We start from the raw sequence: 17,730 nt of genomic DNA, 5'->3' as shown, positions 1-17,730 counted from the left end.
TCTCGGGTCTCAGACTATCTTTGTATAAAATTTCATTAAAATCGGTTTAGTGGTTTAGGCATGAAGAAGAGACGGACAGACAGACAGACAGACAGACAGATTATAATAAGTAAGGAATATTAGTAAGGATTATCTCGTTGCGTGAGCTTAACTTTAACCCGTCTGCATACAATCATCAATTTTTGTTTGTTTACAGTCGGACTTTTAAAAATATAAGAGTGTTCTATACGAAAAATCCCATTCCTAATTAATTTAGTATTTTCAAAGGCCTATACAGAAAATCTATGATAAAAACGGTTTTAGGTAGATGCGTTACCTTTAAAATACATATACCTATGTAACCTATTGATAATTAATATAAGTTTTGTAAATAATTTCTAGTTTTTTGGACATATAGCTCCACCTCAGAATTCCGTGTAGAATATTCTTAATTGTTCATTTACTGAATAAAATAAAGTTTGAATTTCGAAGTCGCTACGTTGTTAAACACACTTTTCAAATATTTTGCCATGTTTTCGTAAGTATTATTTGCAGATGGCAAGTAGCAGGTTACTATTACTTACTATACTCTTTGGCTGGTAGCATTGGAATAACACATTCATTTTATATTTCAAAGTACAGGTGTTTAATAACATTATAATATTAGAATAAATATTTCCAGGTCCATTCTACGTTGAAATAAGATCTTTTAATAACGGTTAAGGTTTTTTTTGCATAAAATATGTATGCTATTATTTTATCATAGCAACTCTATGCCACTTGCAATACTGTCAACACTTTATCTGTCACTCTGTCAAGTCAATAAAATAAAATTGTTAAAATCCAGTCGCCATTTTATTTTAGTTTCAGTGTGACTACAAACTACAATGTGCCTTGGCGATAAAAAATAACCAAATGTTTACAATAAAATAGTTTTGTGAATTCTCGCTGAAATACAAGTGAGTATTGGCATCTGCAGATAATCCAACAATTCATTTAACTACCTATTAATAAATTGACGAAAGTGAAAACATACCTACTGTTCAACTTCAATCAAAATGGCGGGGGTCCCGGTGTTCGGTTTTCGTTGATAAAACGTGTGTAATTACGACTGTGTGTAAAATAGGATGCTGTTTAATACGTTTAGTGAAAATTTTATTTTCTTCGTGTACAGATATTAACAATGGATACACCGTTGGACGCGTCACTTGTGGCGCAGTCCATAAACTATCATGGGCAGCAATTGCAAAAAACGTGGGAGGCCGAACGAGGGGAGGAGGATTTGGCCAAGGTCGGCGTGGGCAACCTTGATTTCGCCGTGTACCAATCGAGACACAAGCATCTCACATTTCAAGACAGGGGGCGAAGATTGAAGCTGCATCAGTTCATTGCAAAGGAGGCTGGTGCGTTGTTCGATGGTTCGATCATGGAAGAGACTCCCTCATCATCTAGCTTGGGAGCAGAAACGTCGTCACCCGAAGACAGTAAGTCTTACTTTCACTTTTAATGCCAAACTAGGCAATCTGTATAATAGGTATTTGTTTTACTATAGCAACTGATGGAACTAATAACTATTCTAGATTATGCATGGTAGAAGGTCTGTCTAATTTATTAAGCTGTTTTTTTTATATACATGAGGCTTGATGCACACTTTGTGATTCATAACTTAGATTACTATATTGAGTTTCGGTCAATCCAAGAGTACAACATAACTATTTTGGACCAAAGTATATCTAGGCCACAGTAGATTTATTTTGTATAATTTGTTACAGACTTATTTGCCTTGATGCCACCGTTTGAAACATTTTTGAATGTCGACAAGTCTGCAAGGTTGAGACATTTCTTTGACGTAAGTGGTTTTTCATTAATATTGTAACATCTATTGTTTTTATGCAAATTGATGTTGATTTTGTTTCGAATTATAGCATATTTAACTTTATGTTATTAACATATGACCCTCAAATGTGTAAATAAACCTTAACCAATGGGCATTAATTGGAAAATCATTTCAATAATGATACGATTCGTTACATCTACTTTGTGCATATAATCGATTTATATGCATTATAGCCAAACTTATTTTCATGGAAAAATTCTTATGATTAGAAAGAAGAAAATTATTCATACTATATTTTTTTAACAAAGCAATAAATCATACTAATTTATTAGGATTCAGTACAATTGGACTATATCTGACATTATTTTTTAATTAGTAATTATGCTTTATACCTGAAAAAGTTTTAAATGCCTCTATTTATAAAGTATCTGTGTTACAAAACTAATTAATTCAATAATTATGCTTAAATATTTAGAATGTGAAGACAGGGGAACTTATAATCGGAGCAGTAATCAACAGGACGGCTTCAGGAATGATGCTGAAGGTTCTATGTACATCAGGACCAACATCTAGATATGTTGCTGATATCAATGTGAAGGTAAGTTATTGCATAATATTATGAAATTAATATCTTATAGCAGTAATGGCCTAGTGGTTAAAAAAACTCTCGAACGGCCTCTCGATCGAGGGGTCCGAGGTTCAAATCCCAGCCACGCACCTCTGATTTTTCAAAGTTATGTGCGTATTAGAAATTTATTATCACTTCCTAAACGGTGATGGAAAACATTGTAAGGAAACCTGCATACCTGAGAGATTTATAAAAAAATCTCAAAAGGCATGTGAAGTCTACCAACATGCACTTGGCCAGCGTGGTGGACTATGACCTAATCCTTCTCATTATGAGAGGAGACCCGTGCCCAGCAGTGGGACAGTAATGGATTGTTTCAAAGATCTTGCCTCTATTGTTGAAACAAAACAACTTTTTTAAATATTATGTATACATATGCTAAGTTGATGGAACTGACGCTTTTACAAGGTTATTTACATCATTATATATTTTATGGTTACTGATAAATGGGTAATAGATATCATTTCAACTGGCAACTTACTGTAAAACAGTATTATTCTATGTAATGTTTGATTATTTGTACTTGTATCATGAATTTATATAATAATAATCTATTATAGTAGGCGGGAGATACCTTTAGCACTTATATTACATTATTGAATGTTACTCTTTTATTAAATATATAAATAATTGGTCTAAGATTTGATATTATTAGGCATTAAGACAAATGCATAAATAACTTATGAGATATAAATACCATCATTTAGATGTTTGTAATGTGCAGGACCCATGCCTTTGCATGACTACATTACATTTAATGTTTCATTAAAAATCATTCTTTTTTCTCAGGCATTCTTGCCAGTTGCTAATATCATACCTGCTGTGGACAAGAAAAATGTGTCAAGAAACTACCTGATGAATGACACAGTTTGCTGTGAAGTTATCGAAGTAATCCCCGACACGGACAAAATGGTGTGCGGCATGAAGGGTGTCACTCGGGGACCAGACGATCCACCGCCAAAGCCTCCCCTGGGGCTGCTCAGCACTGACGACTTCCCGCTTGTATACAAGTATGTACAAACTTGAAGTAAACTGTGTAACAAAGTCACAATTTTCCTACACTTAGGATTTTCAGTGCCACTTATTATTATTTTAATCACAAATATTGCTTCTGTATTTTTTTGTTGAACAAATGTTGGCAGCATGTCACTTGTGTTGTTTTATGAGCATTGGACAACTTCAAGAAGTCAATAACAATTACAACAATCAGAAGATGATAAAAAGAAGTCTTGAAGAGACACAATATAATGAAGAAGTATAAATTAAAATATTAGTTTGACCAAAGAATAAAATACAAGAAGAGTAAATCAATAATAAAAATGAAGATTCAAACATATTTTCAGTAGTAAAATGAAACTTGCAGTGGGATTTTTTTACACAACAATGCACTGGATATTGACTGTTTTTGAGTGAAGGTTTATTTATGTATGAAGACATTGGAAAATCTTGTGGTTGAGTGTTTTCTTGTCACTTTTCAGTACCAACTCACACAACTCACCAAATTTGTGAAATTATTGCACAATAATATTTAAAAATTGACAAAATCGTACTATTGTTGGATCACTGGATGTAACCCCCTCAAGTTTTTTGGAAGATAATGCCGAAACATTTAGGTGGGAATTTGTGTTTGTCATAGCAATTTTATTTTTCCTTAGTTGAATTCACAAAAGGTCAGTACAAGTACAGGGTCACTACATTCTAATATCTGTAAAAGGAACCATGTAATTCTGTATTAAAGTTAATATTTAACATTGCAGCGAATGTGAAACCATTGATTGGACTTAATGTAATGAGCATTTATTGGATGTTGGAGCTTAATTTATTTGTAATCGAGTGGAAGTTGTTCCTGGCAATTCTGTTTAGCTCATGTGAGACTGAGAAGGCACTGTAGTTGCCATGACGCTGGTTAACATTTCGTACTGGACATGACAGTGCAGGCAACAAACAATGGCAGTTTACTCTGTTATTTTAGGGTGTTTTTTTCTAGGTCTAGCAACAACTCCCCAAGACCCGTTTGACACCACTACATTCCATTGTGACCTTAGCTGAGACATTTTGGTAATTTTAATGTCGCATTGTCGAGGCAGCATCACCTAATCTATGCTGTTATATTTGTGTGTGAAAGCCATAAAGTACAAGTAAAATAATTTTTTGAACAGCTCCAAGGGAACAGGTGAGGATATTGTATGCGTGACTTAAGACAAGACTGTTAGGCTTTTCAATGTTAAATATTCAGTAATTATTAATCTCTATTAAATAATAATAGTAAAGAATGACTTGGCAAATTAAAAGGCGTCAAAATCGGTTTTTATTGAAATACATTTAACTAATTTGGGCATTTTTCCTTTAGGAAAACTATGGATATGAAGGGTGAAAGTTATGAAGTCATTTTGGAGAAGAGCCCAGGCTTCAATAATCCAAACTGCGTTCAATATCTCTCTGAACTCCTTGGGATAACCAACATGCATTGTACCAACTTTCCATCTCTCAGGTAATCCATCATCTAAATCTAAAATCTTGTACCAACTTGTTAATAATAATGTTAGTGGAAGTATTGTATGTAACATTCTTCTTTTGCTTATGTTATCAAACTGAAACATAAAAGATACATAACTATAAATCATGTCAATTATATAATTTTCACATACATACAACATTTTCTTTGTCATCTGGAAATACCTGAAATTACACTTCCATGCCAATAAATTGCTAAATCTATAATATTATACTAAAACATGCACACACTTCGCTTTACACACAACCCTCGCTTTACATAGGATTTCCTGTCAGTCTGAAACTTATTTTCAGTGCAGTCTCTATGTAGTTAAACATCTGTAATATTAGATGCAGGATATTATTTATGTATAATCTAATATTTCGTAAGTACACTTGTTAGCTGCAATGATAGTAGACACTTATCTATTATAAAGATCTGATATTATTGTTGCTCAACATAATGTAATAAAATTATCACTTCTACCATTAAACTATTGACTATTTTAATTTACCTACTATTACCTTTTTATCACAATTTTATTTTCTGCTTTCTTTAATATTATTATCACATGCACAGGGGAGGATTTGCAACTTCGGAATATGCAGATGAACTTCGTCAAGCTCAAGCCAGCAAATGGGCATTTAGGTCAGTGGCTGAAGGTATAGAACATTTCAAGGCCGGCAGGCATTCAGAAGCATTCCAATGTCTCAACAAAGCCCTGAGTATCGATCCGAGAAATGTAGAAGGCCTTGTCGCAAGAGGAGCGCTTTATGCCAACAGTGGAACATTCAAGAAGGCCATAGAAGACTTTGAGACATCACTGAAGTTGAATCCAAATCATGCAAACGCGAGAAAATACTTGGGAGAAACGTTAGTTGCGCTTGGACGTAGTTACGAAGATGAGAACAAAATAGCAGAAGCTCAAAAAGCTTATGAGGACTGCTTAGCAATCATACCTTTCCATGAAGAGGCACAAAATTCGTTGGATTTCCTGAAGAGTAAGACATCGACAGCCAAGCCTTTGATTGAACCAACAGAGCTCTTGTTGCCGGGACTTACGGGTGCGAAGTCGTTTGAAATGAAGGAAACACTGAAGCAGCTTTTGAACCTCACGGAAAAGAAGGAGAAAAAAAAGAAGAAGAAGCGCGGTAAGGGTAAGAAGAAGCGATCGAGCAGCTCGTCGTCATCGTCCAGCGAGTCCTCGAGCTCCAGTTCATCATCTGAGTCCTCTTCATCATCTTCAGATTCAAGTGGTAATACCATTTACTGATGTTTTGCTACACTAACATTAACTACTTATAACATATTAATGTTTTTAACAGCCTCTACTAAAATTGCTGAATACACAATCTGTCATTCATAATCGAACTTGACCAAAATGAGGTGTTTTGAATGGCAAATTTGAACCTGCATATTACCTAGTTATTGCATAACAAGCATAACAATAACAGTACAGTTCAATGGAACGAACTTCATACTGCCACACCAGATTTTAACACACAAAAATATTTTACAACAATTTTCTTATAGAAAGTAAAATCTTATATAACATTTACTTTGATGGTAAGATGGTAAGACATGACATTGATTTTAATATTATGCTAAGGTCCTTTTAACTCTCCAATCTATTATTTTATTTTATTGAATTGAATTTGATGTGTTGCATATTACCACCTACTACTAAAAATTCTACTAAATATTCTAGTCCCAACTAAGGTGAGCTATGTACAGAGCTCCTCATATTTTGCCCCACATTACAACCTAGCAATTAAAACAACAACACTAGTATTTTATTGTAAGCCAAAAATAGTTATGACGATGATGTCACTATTGCTTAACTGTAAGATTTACAAAAATGCATGCATTTTGTTAGACAATAAGACTGGCTTATCTTCCTCTCATCCTGAGACCGATTATACTAGGAGTAATAAGTCTTTACCATTCCTGTTAATTATGTAATGCAATAACTGTCACAAACCACGCAGTACACACCAAAAACACTACTTGTGTAGGGTACAGAGAAACTATACGGTTTTCAGATTCAGAGGGTCCAAAGAGTAAGAAGAAGCGGCGCTCCCAGTCGAACAACAAGCGGCAGAGGTCGCTGTCGCCGCTCAGCAAGCGCATGGCGATGCTCGGCGAGGCGGACTCCACGTCGCGCACGCACAACTCGCAGTTCAACCACCCGTACGGCTACCAACCGCCCCCGCCGCCGATCGAGGAACCCACCAACGTGCCGGTCAAGTCGCAAGCTGATATTGATTATGAGTTGAAGGTTTGTTCGTGCATTGGTGGAATTACAATGTGTTTTAAAATTGAATTATACAGACAAAATGATAGGCTTGCCAATTGGGGCTTAAGGTGAAGATTAGTGGTAAAGATATGTTCTAGAGCATTTAAGACAAAACCTTAAATATTGATATTCACAATTGGTTTTTATCCTCTTTTGTATTTTGTAATTTGAATCTTCATACAAAACGTTAGGACTTAATTACTTCCAAAAATAGAAATCGATCTGTAAGGTCTGGAAACTATGCTATAATTATAAAACTCTTTAATATTGTCTGTAAATTATATAATCGATATGTATATGTGAGTATGACAATTATCAGCTTTGATAATTTTCTAATTTAAATTGATTGCTCCCATAGGTGCGCAAATTCTTAGAAATGACCAAAGAAGATTCGGACTACGAGGACAAGGTACGAAACTTCCTAGAAGAGACAGCTCAGTACAAACGCAACCGTAGGATGCAGGAGTTGGGCCAGCAGCCGCAGCCCGGCGCCGATCACGACAAGAAGAAGAAGAAAAAGAAAGACAAGTAAGTGTTACAATATACTTCAAAGTTCACAACACTAAAGGCCCGGCCAAACAGAACGCGTATTTTAGCGCCGCGCTAGGCGTTAGCGCTAGAAGAAAATCCTGACGCCGCGCTCTAACGCCGAGTTGTGTTGTACTGGATTACTACTGAGCGGTCACATACGCGTATAATATGCTTGTCGCGGCAGTCGGCGTTCTTGTCGCCGGATGTTGTATTATTTTACAGATTTGCGTACAAGCGTCATTCTATGGGAAATATTACACGCGGGCGTACGAGTACGCGCCTACGCGTACGCCCTCGCGTAATTCGTTAGGATTTCTACTAGCTAACGCCCTGGCGCGGCGCTAGAATACGCGCTCTGTGTCGCTAGACCGTAACAGTCATCTAAAAATTCTGAACTTGGACTTCAATCGACGATATAGCATTTCGTATCATTTTTCTATATAAGAAGGTAATGTAGTCTGTATATAATAAATTTCGTAAAGCCATAAATTTGATAAGAAATGTAGTTTCCTGTATAGCAAGTGGGCGTTAGTAAAATTGATACTACTTTTTATTTAATGTCTAAAGCATAGGCTGATATTACACTGATATTAAATGTGTATTGCCCCATATTATAAACATGTTAATAGCTTTACCAACAATATCAATTGTTTTCAAATACAATTTTTTGATATACAGAAAAAAGAAGAAGGAATCAAAACGCAAGCGCAAAGAACAAGAGCGGGAAGAAAAGAGAAAAGCAAAAATGTCTCGCGCCGGTAACAACGCTGAATACAGTCTACGCGATCTGGAAAGCATTGGAGATAAGAAACTAAGGGATGCCATCAGGTAAATACACCAACAGTTTATTAAACATGTATAGTCCGATCCAAACTGCTGGTCCGCTATGAAGTTGAATGTAAGGGCATACTAACGCAGCTATGTAGCTAACGTGGGCGAGAGCGGGCAACAGACGGGTGCCAGGAGGGTTCCCGCTAATATCTACAACGCGACTGGTTTCTATATTTAGACCGGACTTACAGTTTGGCGCAGACTATACTGATAGGATTACTTATCAAACTCATTTGAACTACAATTTATAATTCAAAATGAAGTCTTAAGTCAATACGTAACACTCTTTTTTGAGCTTTATTGTTAAATTCTTTTGCTTACGTACTTTTAGTGTATAAAGGAAGTTACTGATATCAATATAACAAATTTTATATTAATTTTAATTCTACAGGAAAGAGTTGAAAGGAAAATCGAAAAGAGATCTCAGTTCGGATGGTGAATACGAAAGGAAACATGGTGATAAGAGGTTAGTACATAAAACAGTGGCTTAGATATTTGTAGTGGCATTTTAAAAAATCAGTTAAATACTTCTTATCAAATGATGTACAAGCTGAGCATTTAATTTTAAATATTTCTTAAGTATTAGGTTGTTAATTTTATGTAAGAATATTATTTATTTAATTCATTTTTAGTTTTATGTTAATTTTTTAAGCTGTATTAATTTGAAGCTGCAAATTAGCCAATTAGTACTCTTATAAATTCAAATCTCTCTTATGAGTGAGATAGGCAAGCCTGCAAATCACATTACATGGAATGAAAAACTTTTCCAGAAGATTCAAATTAACAAAACAGTAAATTAATAAATAAGGATGCAGTCCACTTAGAATTATCTTATACATGGAATCCTTTACCAAATAATGAATATATACTTCTCGATCATAGGTTTATAGGATATAAGTTATGACTTTTTATGTGAGGAAATCTGTGTTACCACAATTTTAAATTAAGTTAACATAGTGCCGCTGCAGTCGAATCATATAAAGTTCTACCACTTTTTAGGAATATAGAGCTATTTATGTGTTACCCAACATTACATCATAAAAATTCGCTGGCCATATTCGCCCACTATGCACTATGTACGCGACTTATTGAATACTCTAAAGGTTATATTTTATAAACCTAAAGTCTGTTATTCGAAACAAGCTTTCCCTCTTCCCCGCGCGGCGTTTCTCGTCTCTACATCAATATACATTTTGTAGATTTTATATAGAAGCCCTAAAATAATTATTTAACAAAAGTATCCAATGTAATACCCTGTATATAGCTTCGTTTTTTAATGAAAATCCTTTCTAAATCAGTACAATAGCTTACAAAATAACTTTGTATAGACAGAGAACAAGTTAAAAAACTGTTTTGAAAATAATGAAAGTTAAAAGCAGCCTTTTAATTTTAATTATGTAGATATGTTTGGTTATCTTTTTCTTATAACTATACACAAAAGCTTGCATGATAACTTATAAATTGCATTTTGTCAAAATATCCATACATCTTTTCTTATCTGTCGGATTTGTACTTTTAAATCCGTACAAAACACGTCACGAAGTCACGATGCGATTCATTGAGGGTTGCATGACATAAACATAGATTAGTAAAGATTACTCACTCCTAACAAGAAAATGTAACCAGTTTTGACAATTGAAATTGTCACTGTCATCTATTTTCATGTTTTAAAAATAGTAAAAAAATGTAGTTTTTATATCATTTACGAATGAAACGATATTTCTCCACACTTTTTCTTCTATTTCGTGTCTTAACTGCGCGTGTCGGTATTGTTCCGCGTTAATTACACCATGACAGTCATTAAGCCATTTAAAGGCTTCCTTCAATTCCAAGGCGGTGAGATATCTATACTTATCTGTGAACACAAACGGACCACACGTAGTAAACGTATAACGCGACCGCCAGGATGATGGTGGACGAGATGCCGGGGCTGCAGGAGCTGGAGTCGAAGCTGAGCGCGTACCACGTGATGGTGGAGAAGGAGGTGCTCGGCAAGCGCGACGGGCGCGGCTCGCTGTCGCCCGGCGACCAGGCGCCGCCGCCGCCGCTCGAGAAGCCCAAGTGGAAGATGTCCATGAGCGCCGTCAAGGACCCGTGAGTTCCACGTTGCACCACGCTTGCATTATCGTTTCTCTTTTTGTTTTTTTTTTGTTTGCTTGAAAATTCGGCTACGTTCGTAGGTGGTAGAACTTAGTGATTCGACGGCACATTTTAATAGTTTTTGTCATGCCTGCTCGCTTTTTTATTTGCTTGGAAGTTAAGTACGAAAAATATTGAACATTCAACTTTATGGTGGTAGAATTTTATATGGTTCGACATCAAAGGCACTTTCTATTTCTATCTTGTAGCATCGATGTTATTCTTTCTGTGTTTAGTTCGAAGAGTTTGGCAAGGCATACTTTTATGAATAATAATAATTTTATATTTACTCTGTTACAATCCATACTTTGTACCTCACTTGAAACTTGCTTGATGTTTTACCAGTTATGCTTATATAGTAAAGTGACATTTTTATAAGACAGGCATCTAAAAGTACCTGTTCAATCTTACAATAGATGTCAAGAACTTCATGAAAATTTAATTATGTATTAATTTGCAGGGTCAAAAAGAAGGATACACCAACACAGTCAACAAAAGGATACAAGGAGCATTACGCTTTTGAAGACAGTTCAGATGACTCACAAGACCAAAATAAGGTTTGAATAATATTTATTTATTTACTCTTGTATCTTGTAATACTAATGTTTTCAATTGAATTCGATATAAAATTGTTGTTAAATTTTATAAATCAATCAATAATGCTATTAGAATGAAGTTATGAATGACTCAGTCAGCCACTTTAACTGCCGTCACCTAAACCTCTAATCTCTCAAAAGAGCATACAGTATGGCTGCCAATATAGGTGCCGGTATGATTTTATAATTTACGTTATTGTTTGTAGAGCGTGGGCGACAAGAACGTGTCGGTGCGCCGCGCGATGGCCATGAAGGAGCCGCCGCCGCTGCCCGCCGCGCCGCCGCCCAAGCGCGAGCCCGACCCGCCCGGCACCGAGCCCCACCACCCACCGGTAATAACAAACACCTATTTCCCATAGAAGTAGCGGACTATAGTCCACCTCATTTTAATGATGATCTAAATAAAACTGATAGCAGATGTCTGGGCTATGTTGCCACTAACGAATAATGCTAAACAGCATTAGGGAATGCGGCCATCATAAGAAAACGCATGTTTAAAGATAGTAGAACATATACACTTATAGTAGTGATAGTACAGATGCTATGGTTTAGTTTGAATGATGTGGTAATGATAATGATAATTAATCCCCCCTTAATTATATACGACGTTCCAAATTATCTATTAGGATTAGAAATGTTTCTGTACCTAAACTCTGATAGGACACCATCTGATGTCACTTGATAGATCACCGTCTGTGAAAAACTAAAGTTCATGTAGTAATGCGTGTTAAATAAAATCTGAAAGTAAAATTCCACAATACAGCAGATCCGCAAGGGCAACATAGTGCTGGACAAGTTCGGCTCGTTCCGTCTGGCCAAGGAGGGCGAGACGCCGGTATCGGTGGGCGACGGGCGGCCCGAGCAGTTCGTGACGCGCATCAAGCCGCCCTCGCCCTCCGGCCGCCGGCCCCGCTCCCCGCCCTCGCCAACCAGACACTCCTCGAATTCGTCCGATGATGATCGGCGCTCGCGGAAACGCTCCAGGAGCAGGTATGTTATGTTCGTTAGTGTTTATCGAGGGTTTAGTATTACTTAGAAGTTTAATATAAAACACTTGTCAGGTTTGAAGTGTTTGATAGTGATAAACAAGTATATGAGTAAATATATTTGCTAAAAGGATTTTATTATTGGGTTTCATTTCATGCACTTTTCTATACGAATCTTTGATTACGTCGACAAGGATTATATCATACATAAAATTTAATTGAATAAGATACGTAAAATTTGATTACTGCCATGACATAGATACATATTTTTGTAACCTCTGTTGAAAATTTCAAGCATTTTTTATGAGGTTTATCATAAAAAACTTACTTTAAAATCTATATAGAGTATAATGTATTAAAAATAAGTATAGTCCGCGTAAAAGTGCTAGTCCGCTCTGAATACAGAAAGGGATTGCTTCGCCATGCAAATTATGACTCCACATATTCGCAACAACTTCAGAGCGGACTAGCAGTTTCGCGCGGACTATACCAATAAAATCGTAATTGTCATCAGAACGTGTCCACGCAATTACCGTCGTTCTCGGTCCGCGTCGCGCTCGCGCTCGGCGTCGTCGGGCAGCGCGTCGGGCGCGTCGCGGCGGCGGCGCTCCGGCTCGCCGCGCTCGCGCTCGCGCTCCGACGCCAGCAGGTCGTTCTACTCGCGCAGCAGGTCGCGCTCGCGCTCCGGTTCCAGGTGAGTGATACGCTTTTGATGGAGTTATGTGCTGCCGGTATCGGTTATGGTCGACATACGACGACTAGTGATCAGGTAAGTAATAAGCTCGTTCTACATTCTCGCGAGAAAATCATGAGAAACGAGAATGTGGAGCTGATACGAATCGGGTTTTTCTCGCGTTTCCGCGAGATTCTCGCGGGAATGTAGAACGGGCTATATAGTTTTGATGGATTTATGTATTACTGGTATCGTTTATGGTCGACTCACGACTACTATTGATTAACAATTACGAGGGGTTTTACAAAAAGCAAAAGTTGCATAAATACAAAATTTTAAATTTGTGAAATGCATTTCTCTGGTAATAATGTTTGATATCAAGATATCATGTTTCTTTATTTTAATGCCTTAGCGGCAACTCACGCATTGTTTCTTTTTTGAACATCTGGCCATGATATAAATTTGATAATAATATAAATTTCAATATTTTCATTTCATAATAAATTGTTCTAGAAATATATCCTATATTTCGATGTTTGTATAATCTAGCCATACTAAAGCGGTTTCGCTAAAATCCTACATCTTTGAATTAGCAGCATTCACACAAGATAATGAATAAATTTCCAAAACGCCCATTTTGCATGAAGCAACTAGTTAATATGTATTGTCTACGCCAAACTGCTAGTCCGCTCTGAATATAGAAATGAGTTGCGTCGCCATAGCAAATTGTATGACTACACCTGCTCGCAACAACTTCACAGTGGACTAGCAGTTTGGCGCAGATTATAACCTATGACGTTACAACCCAGGTCGTACCGTCGCATCAACCGTCGCGGCAATTGGCGCGGACGCGGCGGCTACGAGCGCGGCACGTACTACCGGCCGCGCTTCCACACGTACAACGGCGGTGGCCCGCGGGGTCGCGGCCGCGGCGGCGACTTCCGCCGCGACGACGGCCGCCGCTTCCAGCCCGACTGGCGCGACAACCGCTCGCGTGGTGGCCGACCGTTCAGACCGAGGCGCGGCGGTGGCGGCCGCGGACGTCCCTTCAGGTACGTACTGCATTTCATCATCATCATCATCAATCCATTACTGTCCCACTGCTGGGCACGGGTGTCCTCCCATAACATAACTTTACATACCTTTGAGATTATTTTTTTTTTAAATGTCTCAGGTATGCAGGTTTCCTCAGATGTTTATCTTCACCGTTAAACAAGTGATAATGAATTTCTAATACGTACATAACTGAAAAATCAGTGGTGCAATTTTTTCAGGGTATGCTACTTCCCCGGGAGAAGTAACATATTTGATCAAGAGCTATAACAAAAATAATAGGTGGTCATAATTATCATGAATAATGATTCAATTTCTGTAAAATAGCCATTAATATAATGGATAGCATATCTTCTTATTACTTTGTCAATTAGTAGTTTTACTAGTATGGAGCAACCCCAAAATGTACGCAGTGCTGTCTCTTATAAATTTACGAACTATCTTTTTTGAACTAATAATTGCATAACAAAACTCAATATTAATTTAATAAAAACTTAAAATGACAGAGGTGGCTTCCGCGACATGCGTGACCGTCGAGGCGGCGGAAGGTATTCACGCTCGCGCAGCCCCGACCGCACGCGTCGCTCCCGCTCCTACAGCCCCGAGAGACGCGAGAAGGACAGAGACAGGTATAAAAACACACCCACTAATAGTCATCATTAACAACCCATTACTGTCCCTCTGCTGGGCACGGGTCTCCTCTCATAATGAGAAGGATTAGGCCATAGTCCACCGTGCTGGCCAAGTGCTTATTTGTAGGCTTGACATACCTTTGAGATTTTTTTTATAAATCTCTCAGGTATGCAGGTTTCTTCACGATGTTTTTCTTTACCATATATGATTTTAGACTGAAATTATCACGGAATTGAGACATTTTATTATGTAACGGGTACTCACGATATGCGTTTTTTAATGCCGATATTTCGACCCAGTTGCATGGATCGTGGTCACGGCGAACTTAGGTGGAGGGGAGAAACCGTTAACAAGTATTAGTGTATTTCATATCACGACACGTCAGTTGTTAAGGTAAGTGGTTAGTTTTTGCAAGTCACAAATAGTGCAAAGTACGGTGCGTAAGGATATACAGGGTAAATTTTTAAAACGGGCCTTCAGGGCCAAATCCGAAACTATAAGGATTAGCGAAAAATGCTGAAAGGAGTTACGAGGCCGATTTTGATAAAAACTAAAACTGCATCGTTACTTTTTTAAAATAACTTTTTCCCTAGCCGGGAATCGAACGAGTTCATTTTGAAAAAAAATGCACCCTCTATATTATTCCACTATCTGATAGTGTTGCTTATAAGGATCAAAATCTGGAAAGTAATGATAAATGACAAACTAAAGGAAAACCCTCAAATTTAAGAAAATACATATTTTTTCATATTAATTTGGCAGTTAAGTTCCCGCCATTCATCAATTTAAATATTTCGTGTATTAACATTTTTTTTGGCTCAATGTTTCTATCATTCGAAATGGACGTTTTGTTTCCCAATAATTTATATTTTTATGTCCGACTTAGCTATGGGCGGAGTTTCGTTTAATACAGATGTAAAGTTGACAATTTGCGAGAATTACTTTTAAGAGTCAAATCCAAGTGATTACTAAAAAAAGAGATATAAAAAATCATATTTAACGTTGAAACGAAGTTGTAAACAACAAACAATAAGAATTTACTATTTAATCAGTTATCTATTTTCATTAAAAAATAAATCCTAAAAACGGCGGTAACTTATTTGCCAAACTATTACTTTCTCATACTAAACCGTATGTCATAGTCATAACATCGAATAATTAGTTGATTAACCAACAAATTCTTCAATGGTATGACTTATGTCTGTTTCTAAAGAATTATACATAAATCATTTGTTATGTATAATTCTTAAGGATTAGTATGCCAATGTATGGAAAAATACGTATTTTCTTCAAAATTTTCCTTTTCCTTTAATTTGTCACATAACATTACTTCCCAGAATTTGATCCTTATAAGCGACACTATCAGGTAGTGAAATAATATAGAGGGTGTATTTTTTTTCAAAATGAACTAGTTCGATTCCCGGCTAAGGAAAAAAATATTTTAAAAAACTAATGATGCAGTTTTAGTTTTTATCAAAATCGGCCTCGTAACTCCTTTCAGCATTTTTCGCTAATCCTTATAGTCTCGGATTTGGCCCTGAAGGCCCGTTTTAAAAATTCACCCTGTATATTGTTAGTGTTGTGTCGTGATATGAAACCTAGAAAAAAAAACGAACTAGACGTAGGGTAGATAGATTAATCTACCACTAGTACTAGTCAGCGGTTTCTCCCCTCCACCTCAGTTTCGCCGTGACCACGATCCATGCAACTGGGTCGAAATATCGGCAATAAAAAACGCATATCGTGAGTACCCGATACATAATAAATTTTCCTTCACAGTTTAGCAAGTGATTATTATTTTCTAATACGCACATAACTTTGAAAAATCAGAGGTGCGTGCCTGGGATTGGAACCTCGGACCCCTCGATCGAAAGACCGAGTTTCTTAACCACTAGGCTATCACTGCTGACCTAGGCTAACACTGCTTATATGCTCACTAATAGTAAAGTATACTATTTCATTTATCGCTTTTTGCAACTGTCCCAGTTAATGTAAAAACTAGTATTGCACTTTGTCTTATTCCGATGTTTCTACATATACATGGAATTTATTTTATGAATATTTATTTTATTGACCGCACGCGTCGCTCCCGCTCCTACAGCCCCGAGAAACGCGAGAAGGACAGAGATAGGTATAAGAAAACACCCACTAATAGTAGACTATATTATTTCATTTACCGCTTCTTTTTGCAACTATGTCCCAGTTAACGTAAAAACTAGTATTGCACTTTGTTTTATTCCAATGTTTCTAGATATACATAGACTTTATTTTCTGAATATTCATTTTATTGATAATAATTTGGAAGGGACGTTACTTTTAGTTGCTTGCATGCTATTACCTGACAAATTATTACAGCTACTCTCGTTATTCCGAACGCGATAGCCACCGTAGCGAAGGAGAGTACGAGGAAGAGAGATACGTGGACAGGAAGGAGTACGACGGCAAGTGGGCGGACGGCAACGAACCGGAGCGGAACCACGCCGAGGAGAAACCCGCCGAGCAACCTCCCAAAGAGTAAACCTTTCGTTTCAAGTCACCGGTGTGCGTATGTGTCACGATTTAACGTAGTCTCTACTCGTAGTTTAAGGTTAGACGTAGATTTATTTAAGGTGCTGACTTTTAATGCGTTACTTACTTTTATACATCTTAAAACGGTATTTTGTAAATATATTATAGCAACAGTAGACACAACTCCATGGTTCAATCTGTATTCTTGTAGTAGAGCCACTAATAATTTTGCTATTTTGACTCTTTTGTGAACTTTCCAGTGGCTTTATCACAACCATTCCAATGTGTAAAATTTATGTTTACTCACAAAATTAATTACTATTCACTGTGTGTGATGAATGTAAACTTAATATCAATAAATATGATTAAATTACCATTGTGTTTTTATTTAACACCAATAAGTACCATACCCATTACCCATTTTAGTATTGTAGTTTTGCAAACAAAACTAATAATTTATATGTATCCATTATTGCATAGATATTGAGTTAAAGTTCAATTGAACCAAATTATTGATACATATAAATAAAGTTTTTTTTCATTTTT

The 17,730-nt window shown here is 36.8% G+C and overlaps 1 protein-coding gene across 14 annotated transcripts; it reads left to right on the top strand.

Moving 5' to 3' along the window:
• The first annotated feature begins 790 nt into the window (after positions 1-790).
• LOC140748366 (uncharacterized) lies at positions 791-17,558 on the top strand. Of its 14 annotated transcripts, none has more exons than XM_073081218.1 (20): positions 791-938; positions 1,154-1,463; positions 1,752-1,828; positions 2,292-2,414; positions 3,234-3,454; positions 4,795-4,935; positions 5,518-6,191; positions 6,987-7,216; positions 7,593-7,762; positions 8,444-8,593; positions 8,988-9,062; positions 10,502-10,690; positions 11,196-11,292; positions 11,538-11,663; positions 12,095-12,321; positions 12,832-13,011; positions 13,800-14,042; positions 14,550-14,672; positions 16,778-16,807; positions 17,032-17,558. In XM_073081218.1, exons 2-20 carry the CDS (start codon positions 1,163-1,165, stop codon positions 17,192-17,194), a joined length of 3,540 nt encoding a protein of 1,179 aa, XP_072937319.1. In that variant the 5' UTR covers positions 791-938; positions 1,154-1,162; the 3' UTR covers positions 17,195-17,558. The 14 variants fall into 14 exon arrangements, with proteins under 14 accessions (XP_072937319.1, XP_072937316.1, XP_072937317.1 ...); XM_073081215.1 differs by having other exon boundaries at positions 6,981-7,216; XM_073081216.1 differs by having other exon boundaries at positions 5,518-6,194.
• Positions 17,559-17,730: the final 172 nt, after the last annotated feature.

This window comes from Epargyreus clarus, unplaced genomic scaffold (genome assembly GCF_041222505.1).
Source record: "Epargyreus clarus isolate Ecla_fem2 unplaced genomic scaffold, WU_Ecla_fem_2.2 ptg000015l, whole genome shotgun sequence".
Lineage (NCBI taxonomy): Eukaryota > Metazoa > Arthropoda > Insecta > Lepidoptera > Hesperiidae > Epargyreus > Epargyreus clarus.
Note: the sequence above shows the minus strand (reverse complement) of the source record. Positions and strands in the feature narration are given on the sequence as shown.

Bases quoted from the DNA above. Each gene is read 5' to 3' on its own strand.
- LOC140748366 (XM_073081213.1), top strand. From the start codon at position 1,163: ATGGATACACCGTTGGACGCGTCACTTGTGGCGCAGTCCATAAACTAT. The intron at 1,829-2,291 runs GTAAGTGGTTTT...TTAAATATTTAG, and splicing joins GGTTGAGACATTTCTTTGAC to AATGTGAAGACAGGGGAACT. The intron at 7,217-7,592 runs GTTTGTTCGTGC...TTGCTCCCATAG, and splicing joins ATATTGATTATGAGTTGAAG to GTGCGCAAATTCTTAGAAAT.